Here is a 10,492-nt window from a genome sequence, read left to right as displayed (position 1 = left end):
CACGCGAACCGAGGTAGCTGCCGATTTTTCTCGAAAAATCGTTCGGTTTTATTTCAAAACCGAGATGCGTTTTTTATATTAGATCGGTTTTTTTTTCTGGTTTAGTTAAATAGTGAACACCCGTTCGTTCATTCATTTTAACAAACGATTTTCGTTTTCTTACAGACAGCGAACGTTCGATCATAGCCAGTTCGGCAGTTTTTCTTTTTATCGGATTTTCCGTGATTATTCCTGATCGTGATTTCCGATCAGTTTTTAGTTTTAGTATAACTTTTCACCCGTTTATCGGAATCAGGCGATTCTAGCGCCTAGAGTTTCGTCTCGAAATTCTCTTTTCGTTTAACCAACTCAAACAAGTTTTTGCTACTGTAAAATTTGACTTAGATCCATATTAGTAAATGAAGGTTGTTTCTTTCGCCGTTTGACCTTCGTTGCTTCGTTTGAATTGATTCTTTTTGCAAACCGGAGTCCTTAAGTTGAAATTTCTGGTTAGATCTCTTATTTTGGGTTTTATTTCGTGTACCCTTGATTGATTGCTTATGTATGTATTGTTTTTTTGTGATAGAGTACCCGGAGTGCGAAGCGTGCTACTACGAGTGTCTAGGTTTCACGGATCATCAGCAAGGCAAGTAACACTTTGATCATACCTCTTTACCACCCAGTTTTATTGCATTAGATCAATCCTCAAACTATTGCATGATTAGGATCTGATTAACATGTGGGTTTTGGGAAGTAGTTGAGGTAGTACCTATTGCCCTGTTTACTATCAAACCTTTGGAAGTTACTTCTACTTTTACTTATATTGCTATGCTATGCTCGTAGACGTGGATTGGGTTTGAGTGTATTTCATGACAGATGTGAGATTGTTAATTAATGGATCAACTTAAGGTGGCTACTTTAATTTACATCTGGGTGGATTGAGGCACCTGGAGAACCCAGTGTTGCCTGTATTTTTGGATATCCCGGAGTACCCGTGTGATCATCCTATGGACCGCCACCCAGACTCAAAGGGATCATGAGATTATTCATGCTAGAAACTTCCGTGTGCAGCCACAAGCTATTATGGGCTCTAGCATAGTTGAGTAGGTTACATGACCTCTTGAAGAGGTGGGCTAGCAGATGTAGGGGAAAGTAGATGTAACTGTCCACTCGGAGTAAAGAGTAGTGTTTCTGAAAGACTGTGTCTCGGTCATCCATTTCTCAAACACCATGTAGTGCGAGAAATCAAGCGGAGGCGATCGAGTCTTTTGGGGAAAAGTGCACAAACCTCTGCAGAGTGTACAAACTAATCATGATTAGCCGTGTCCCCGGTTATGGACATCTTGAGTATCTAGTTCTTGGATTATCATGTGAATCTCATCATCATGTTACTTAATTTAATTTGATTGGGTTAATCATGTTCTTAATTGGGATTGAGTTGGAGGTACCTTCTCAATGTTTAACAACCACCATGATAGTTAAATAAAATTTATTCCTTTGTGGTAGGGAAAAATTGGCTTTTCGCAAAACTGTAACCATAGAGCTTTCCACCAGCCAAATATGCATGTAGTGATAGCATTATTCTGTTCATTACTCTCTATGTATTACTTTGCCAGCATATTCCATGTGCTGTCCCGTTTTCGGGCTGCAACATATCATGTTGCAGACTCTTGAGATGACGAGTAAGGAGCCTTAGGTCGTGGTCTTATACTCAGTGATGCCGTTGGAGTTGATGGACTCGCTTTATCTTCCAAGCCTTTCGTTGTTATCATATTTTAGATGGCCTTAAGCCATATTTATTGTATTGAGTTCTCTTGAACTATTCGATGTAATAAGTGTGTGATTGCTACTCTGTTATAAATCCTTCAAAGTACTGTGTGTGTCAGCATTACCGATCCAGGGATGACACTGATGCACAGAGACTAGACTGTTCGAGGTCTGGTCGCTACAATCTATCCTATGGCACTTCTGATGCTTGAGAAATAGTCAAAGGCTGCATTTTTTACACAAAATATTTCCAGCTCGCTAGTGAGCCAGTGTTGATTGTAGAGCAAATGTGCTAGTACATAAAAGCATGAGACTGTGGGTACTTCTACAAGCACTGACCATAGGCAATGGAGCATATGATCTAAAATGTCAAACAATCATTTATATAATCTTCATACAATTTATTATGTTCAAACAATTTTTATTTCGATTTAATTGTTAACAGAGTTTTTTTATACAAAAAGTAGTTTCTTGCATAAAAATCATTTCCTGTTCCAAACAGAAATATATTGGAATCTTTAGCACAGATGAAAGGTACAGATCTGATCATTTACTTACATAAATGATGTCACTAATGCTTATGACCTAGTTCTTGTATCGTATTCAGAAATTTGCAGTTGCTGAAAGAAAGATGAGCATCTTCACACAACTATATAAGAGGTTGTGTTGGTTTCCTACTGTTGCTTACTACTCCTATCACCTCACTCTAGATCTAAATGAGGGTTATCCATTACACAAGACAGACACTCTCAGCTTCGGAAATGTTTTAAAAATCATACTGTTATTAATCATTGTCTGATGCCTCTGTTCCAAGACCTCATGCACGCAAACCATCCCGAGATCGAACAAAGCTTCTTACTTTTCCAACTTCTCGGTTCTCTTCGTGGATGTCCCACAAGAACCCCCGGCATGCAAAGCCTCATTTGTAGGGGTACGGTAGGACTGATCAATATCCATCCTCATCCTGTAAATATCTTTGCTGGCACAGCACCTGAATACAAAAAAAATGTTAATAGCATCAAGCATGCACCCAAATGCAGTATGCAAGACATGTGATCCAACTAAAGTTTTACAAAAAACAACCTCTACTATCGAAGCTAGTTCAAGGCCAGTTAGTTATAAAAAAATTATAAAAAATCACATAGAAAGCATATGTTACATCAGCATCATGATTTGCAAGAGCATAAATAAATTATTATTTTTTTTGAAAAGGGGGGACTCCCCGGCCTCTACATCAGTCGATGCATACGGCCACATTAATATAAATAAAAGAGGTTCAACAAGGTCTTAATGTATTGAATCAAAATAAAAAGAGAACGGCAAGCTCACACAGAGCCACAACGCCAAGAACAAAAAGGCCCAAAAGCCACAACCGGCTGGCATAACAAAAGATAGGTAAACTAATCGCCTATCCTATTACATGACCGCCATCCAAACCGGTTGAAGATATCCCGCGCTACCATCTCCCACCGGACAGATCCAGTAACCAAACGCTCCCTGGCCTCCGTCTGAGTGAGTAAGGACCACGTACAGATCAACGCAGTAGCCTGGAATAAAACCTACAAAAAATGAATAGTTGTTGTTCTGTTAAAAGCTAAATCATTTCTGCAGTTCCAAATTGCCCATAACAACGCGCATACTCCTACACGAATGTGTCTGGCTGTTTCGGACTCTATCCCAACAAGCCACGTTCCAAATAACGTACTGACCGAATTCGGAGGAGTAATGTTAAAGGCAATTTGCACGGTGCGCCACAAAACTCTCGCCAACGGGCAATCAAAAAAGAGGTGCTTGATAGTCTCATCCCGATCACAAAAACTACACCTAGTAGATCCTGTCCAGTTGCGCTTCACCAGATTGTCCTTTGTTAAAATTACTTGTTTATGCACAAAACCACATAAACACTTTAATCTTCAAAGGGACTTTGACTTTCCAAACATGTTTGGAACTAGGAATAATAGTAGAGTTAATGACATCGATATACATCGACTTAACTGTGAACTCTCTAGACCTAGTAAGCTTCCAACACAACTGATCGGGCTGATGAGCTAGCTGAACCTCCATCAATCTACTCACCAAATGAAGCCATGCTTCCCACCGGTCACCAACAAGCACCCTCCGAAACTGAATATTCAGGGGAATGGACTGCATAATCATTGCAACAAGAGAATCACGTCGCTGAACAATACGATACAGGGACGGATACTGGAGCGCCAATGGCGTTTCACCAAGCCACGTATCCTCCCAGAAGCGAGTAGTGTTGCCATTACCGACAATGAAGTTTGTTCTATTAAAGAAGGCAGCTTTGACTCTCATAAGCCCCTTCCAAAACGGCGAGTCAGTTGGTCTCACTGTCACCTGGGACAAAGTCTTGGACTGCAGATACTTACTACGGAGAATCTGCGCCCACGTTGTCTCAGTCTCAACTGACAACTTGTACAGCCACTTACTGAGAAGACATCTGTTCTTGACTTCAAGATTCTCAATACCAAGGCCCCCCTGATCCTTTGGTCGATAGATGATATCCCATTTTGCTAGTCGGTATTTTCTCTTAAGCTCATCACTCTGCCAGAAGAATCGGGATCGATAGAAGTCCAGCCTTTTCCTAACCCCAACTGGAACTTCAAAGAAGGATAAGAGAAACATAGGCATACTCGTGAGCACCGAATTAATAAGAATCAATCGGCCTCCATATGACATGAGTTTTCCTTTCCAGCAACTCAGTTTCTTCTCAAACCGATCCTCAATGCACTTCCACTCACTGTTTGTTAGCTTACGATGGTGAATGGGCATACCAAGGTACGTAAAAGGTAAGCCCCCCAACTCACATCCAAACAATTGCCTATAAGCCTCTTGTTCATCCTTGGCTCTACCAAAGCAGAACAGCTCGCTTTTATGAAAGTTAATCTTCAATCCCGTCAATTGTTCAAATAAGCATAACACCAACTTCATATTTCTCGCTTTTGCCAAGTCGTGCTCCATAAAGATGATTGTATCATCAGCATACTACAGGATGGACACACCACCATCAACTAGATGAGGCACCAAGCCACCCACCTGACCGGCCTCCTTTGCCCTACCTATCAGGATCGCCGACATATCAACCACAATGTTGAGCAAGATAGGAGACATGGGATCTCCTTGTCTCAGGCCCTTGTGTGTTTGGAAATAATGACCTATATCGTCATTCACTTTAATTCCAACACTCCCTTTTTGCGTGAAAGATTCAACCTGGCGTCGCCAAGCTTCATCAAAACCTTTCATGCGTAAGGCCTTTTGAAGGAATGGCCATTTGACTTTGTCGTACGCCTTGTCGAAATCCACTTTGAAAATAACTCCATCAAGTTTTTTTGTGTGGATCTCATGGAGCGTTTCATGAAGGACCACAACCCCTTCAAGGATGTTCCTGTCCGGCATGAAAGCAGTTTGAGTAGGCTGCACCACAGCATGCGCAATCTGTGTGAGCCTAATCGTCCCGACCTTGGTAAAATTTTTGAAACTAACATTGAGCAGACAGATGGGCCTGAATTGCTCGATTCTCACAGCCTCTGTTTTCTTAGGAAGCAGGGTTATGGTGCCAAAATTTAGCTGAAATAGCTGAAGCTATCCCGAGAACAAATCATGGAACATCGGCAACAGGTCCCCTTTAATAATATGCCAGCACTTCTTATAAAACTCAGCCGGGAATCCATCCGGGCCGGGAGCCTTATTATTTTTCATCTGCCAAATGGCCTCGAACACCTCCTTTTCAGTAAAAGGAGCGGCTAAAATATCATTCTCGACAGCAGTAAGTTGAGGCACATCCTCAACACTAGACTCATCCAAGGACACACAGTTATCCTCTGGGGGTCCAAACAACTGCTTGTAATACTCAGTAATGTATAATTTTAGGTTCTCCTGACCCGTAATCGTTCCTTCATCTTGTTCAAGCTGAAAGATCCTCTTCTTCCTGTGTTTGCCATTTGCGATCATGTGGAAGAATTGAGTGTTCGCGTCCCCCTGGACAACTCTTCGGACCTTGGCCCGTAGAGCCCACTTTAATTCTTCTTCACGAAGAAGTTCTTTCAGCCTCATCTCTGCGTCAAGCTTGGCATGAAGCTCTACGGCTGGCAGAACCGTGGTTTCTGCTTTTACATCTAAGGACTGAATAAGGGTAAGGAGCCGTTCCTTTTCAACCTTATAAATCCCGCTAAGATGCTTAGCCCACCCACGTAGGAAACTTCTCAAGTGCCTAATTTTATTCTGCCAGCACTCAAGCGCAGTCCTACCTCCTGCATCCTTAGCCCACTCTCTGGCTACGAGATCATGGAAGCCTTCTCTTTCAAACCAAGCAAGCTCGAACAAGAAAACATTTTTGTTACCCAGGTGGGAGGCCTCACCAGAGTCAAGAAATAAAGGCGTGTGGTCAGAAATACCGCGAGAAAGTGCCTGATTGGTCGGGGCTGTTAACGGGTTATCGGATCCAAAACCCGACCCGATAGCTTAATGGCGTTCCGTTACAGTGGATGCCACGTGTCGGTCACCCTTGACGAAAGCACTTCTGTGACGCGCGATTTATAGTCATGGAAGTGGACACTTCCGTGATGATAATTTTGGTAATGTCATGGAACACTTCTATGACAGCACATGTATGACTATCTTGATTATGTCATAAAATCGTCATGGATGTACATGCATGACAAAAAACGCGACCTACTGTGACAAACAGGTATCATCACAGAAGTGTATTTTTTTGTAGTGATGGTGGACTCATCTGGAATAACTTTGGGTTCAAGATTTTTGATGTACAAGCAGAATTCCCACTTAGTACAGGAGAAGGCTAGCAAATAGATTGAGAAGCGACCAGCTAGAGAGCAATAATGATCATGAACATGCATTATGCATAAGTAACATTGGACACTAGCATGATTAGGATATGAGCACCATGAACATAAATATCATACAGGCTATGTTGGTTTTGATTCAACTACATGCATGAACATGTGCCAAGTCAAGCCACTCGAACATTCAAAGGAGGATACCATATAATCATACTACATCACAATCATTTTAACGCAATGTTGATATCCAAGATAAATCATTATCCACTCCTAGCTACTTATGCATGGCATGAGAAACTATAATATCTAATTGCCATTGAAAATATGTTTAATCATAATGGGCTGAATCATGGATATACTAGGTTAAACATATTTACAGAAACAGAACAAGTCGAGTTCATACCAGTTTCTCTCTGCCATGGCCAATTCATCGAATATCGTCATTATTGCCTTTCACTTGCACGACCGAACGATATGAAAATAATAATTATGCAAGAGTGCCATGGACTAAGCTGTAATCTGCAAACATTTTATTCAACAGGAGAAGACAAGGTAAAATGGGCTCTTTATTAGATCAACAGTTATTCATATGAGAGCCACTCAACATTTTCATCGTGGTCTTCTCCTCGGTAAGACTCGAATAAAAAGAAAAAGAAATTCAGAGAAACACACTGAAATATTTTTGGAGTTTTTGGTTTTCTCGAACAAGCAAATAAAAGGGAAAAGCAAAAACGAGAAAAACTCTTTACACGGGAAAGCTCCCAACAAGCAAAAGAAGAACACGGAAATCTTTTTGGGTTTTCTTTTTAGTATTACAACTAAGCATGCATAGAAAGTAAACTAACTACAACTTTTTTTGGGGTTTTTCTCAAGTTTTTCAAACACACAAGAAGAAAGCGAGAAAATAAATCTAAGCATGGATGATACAAAGAAAAAGTGTGAACACCGACAACTGGAATGAAATGTGTGAATCATGAATGTAATGTTGGTGAGAAACACATACTCCCCCAAGCTTAGGCTTTTGGCCTAACTTGGTAAACAGGTAGTAGCCTGGATGGTAGTTGGGGTACTGAGGAGCGGGCATCCACTCATCCCACTGCTGAGGCTCCTCCACTGCTGCAGCTTGGTTGTTCCGGTAGGCGATGATATCTGCACGCATAATCCTATATCCGCCTCTGGCAACATGATCAAGCAAAGCAGGAGCAGACAATGGAATAATATCATGAGTTTCAATGCTAAAGACCAGGTTATAAGGAATAGGGATGCCAGGAGAATTGTTATTAGTGAAATGGTGGTGATCCATGGCTGTGCGGTCTAGGTAAACCTTGGTCAGGGGGTAGTCATGAGGGTATATCTCAACATTAAAGTGAGCCGCCAAACGAGTAGCGAAAATCCCACCATGTATTTTACCCTTGGACTTATCAATGTGGAGGCGACGAGCCACAATAGCTCCCAAGCTATAAGTGTTGTCGCCCTCTAGTGCACGACGCAAAACAACAAGGTCTGGTGAACTGAGTGCACCCACCTTCTCTCTAGCAAGCAAGCATTTTGCAATGAAAAGAGCAAAGTAATGAACAATAGGAAAATGCAAGCCAGAGGCAGTGATAGCTGACACCCCTCTCTCATCTCCAACTGTCAAGGTGCTATAAAAGGCCTCAAACTCAGCCGGCCTAGGCTCAGCTAGGCTCCCGTCAGAAGGGATCATGCATATGTTGCAAAATTCAGTAAGTGGTATCTGATGGGTTTCAGCATATAAATCAAACCGCATTTCAGGAGGATTATTCCTAGAAAGGAAAGTAAAACTTTGAACAAAGATGTTTGTGAGGATTTGATGCTGTTCACACTCATCTGTGATGAAGTCGATGAGGCCAGCATTAGCGGCATATTGTGTGAACTCCTGAAGGATTCCAGCCTCTTCCATGAACAGGGTATGCGGCCATTCGCACGGCCGCACCTCTGCCAACCTCAGAGGATGGAGATCACTGTCAGACGACTCCCTAATAACACCCTTGGAGTTCTTCTCAGAAGCAAACTTCCTAAAGATATTCATCCTTTTCCTATGAACAAAAAATCTGAAATTTTTAGTCCACAATTTTTTCTCAACAAAACTTCACAAAATTGATAGCAACTCCTCATAGGGATACATAGAGGCCGTAGCAAGCATTCAAACTACTTAGAACTCTAAGAATTCAACATGCAAGCTCATCTACAACATCACCAAGAGTAGCTAATTATTCAAAATATAAACCACTAAAACAAAAACTAATTGGACAAACGGTGGAGTCACATACCAAGCAACAATCCCCCAAAATAGTTTCGGAAACGGAGCTTTGAGCAAAGAGATCGAAATCCGTGTGTTTGAGAGCAAGAACACGGGAGAGAGAGCAATGGAATTTTTTTCTAGAGGTAAGTGATGATGTGGTGTGAAGGGATAAGTGAGGGGCCCACGTGGGGACCCCAACCCACCAGGGCGCGCCTGGGGGTCCTGGCGCGCCCAGGTGGGTTGTGCCCACCTGGTGCACCTCTCTCTGATATTATTTGCACCCAAAATTCTTAAATATTCAGAAAAAAAATCGTATTAAACTTTCAGAGCATTCTGAGAACTTTTATTTTTGGGTCATTTTTTATTGCACGGGAAATTCAGAAAACAGACAAAACATGGCATTTTATTTTATTTAACTAATAAAAACAGAAAACAAAAGGTAGGGACAAAAGGTAGTGCTTACTAAATTCATCAACTTCATACCTCTAAAAAATGATTCATTAATAAGGTTGATCAAGTCTTATTAACAACCACTTTCGATTAGCATGAAACTGAAGAACTATCGTAAATCACTAAGTTACCTCAATGGGGATATGAATGTCCCCAACAATAAGCATTTCATATTCCTTTTTTATAGTAGGTAGAGGTATTTGAAAACTTCCAATAGTGATTGTCAGAGATTTTTCAATAACATTAATACCATTCACTTGGAATTGTTTCTTCGGAAACTGCACTATATGCTCATCACCATTGATATGAAAAGTGACATTGCTTTTATTACAATCAGTAACAGCCCCTGCAGTATTCAAGAAGGGTCTACCAAGGATAATCGACAAGTTTTCGTCCTCAGGCATCTCAAGTATAACAAAGTCAGTCAAAATAGTAACATTAGCAACAACAACGGACACATCCTCATAGATACCAATAGGTATGGCAGTTGATTTATCAGCCATTTTCAAAGATATTTCAGTAGGTGTGATTTTATTCAAATCAAGTCATTTATATGAAGAGAAAGGCATAACACTAACACCAGCTCCTAAATCACACAAAGTAGTTTTCACATAATTCTTTTTGATAGAGCAAGGTATAGTTGGTATTCCCAGATCTCCAAGCTTTTTAGGTACTCCCTCCTTAAAAGTATAATTAGCAAGCATGGTGGAGATTTCAACTTTCAGTATTTTTGCCTTATTAGTGATGATGTCTTTCATATACTTTGCATAAGGAGGCATTTTCAAGATATCAGTCAAGCGAGTACGCAAAAAGGCTGGCCTCAGCATTTCAGCAAAGCGTTCAAATTCTTCATCATCTTTCTTTTTAGTTGACTTGGGTGGAAAAGACATAGGTTTTTGAACCCACGGTTCTCTTTCTTTACCCTGTTTTCTAGCAATGAAGTCTCTTTTATCATATCCTTTATTCTTAGGTTGTGGGTTATCAAGATCAGCTGGTGGTTCAATCTTTTTCATTATTTGGTTGAGTATCTTCATGAACCTCATCATTATCTTTTTCATTATTAGAAGGTGAGTGTTCATTACCGGATTGAATTTCAGCATCAGAGATAGAAGTTTCATTATCATTATCAGGAGGTTTTTCTATTTCAGGTTCACTAGGAGCATGCAAAGTCCTATCATTTTTATTCTTCTTTTTCTTTCTAGAAGGACTACGT

The 10,492-nt window shown here is 40.8% G+C and overlaps 1 protein-coding gene across 1 annotated transcript; it reads right to left on the bottom strand.

Annotated features, from left to right (window-relative positions):
* Positions 1-2,692: 2,692 nt before the first annotated feature.
* On the bottom strand, positions 2,693-4,878 carry LOC141025939 (uncharacterized mitochondrial protein AtMg00310-like). Its single transcript, XM_073501872.1, has 3 exons — positions 4,804-4,878; positions 3,823-4,311; positions 2,693-2,737 (listed from the first exon to the last, which is right to left on the bottom strand). Exons 1-3 carry the CDS (start codon positions 4,876-4,878, stop codon positions 2,693-2,695), a joined length of 609 nt encoding a protein of 202 aa, XP_073357973.1.
* Between the last annotated feature and the right edge of the window lie 5,614 nt (positions 4,879-10,492).

Source organism: Aegilops tauschii, chromosome 6 (genome assembly GCF_002575655.3).
Source record: "Aegilops tauschii subsp. strangulata cultivar AL8/78 chromosome 6, Aet v6.0, whole genome shotgun sequence".
NCBI lineage: Eukaryota > Viridiplantae > Streptophyta > Magnoliopsida > Poales > Poaceae > Aegilops > Aegilops tauschii.
This window is presented reverse-complemented; position numbering and strand designations above follow the sequence as displayed.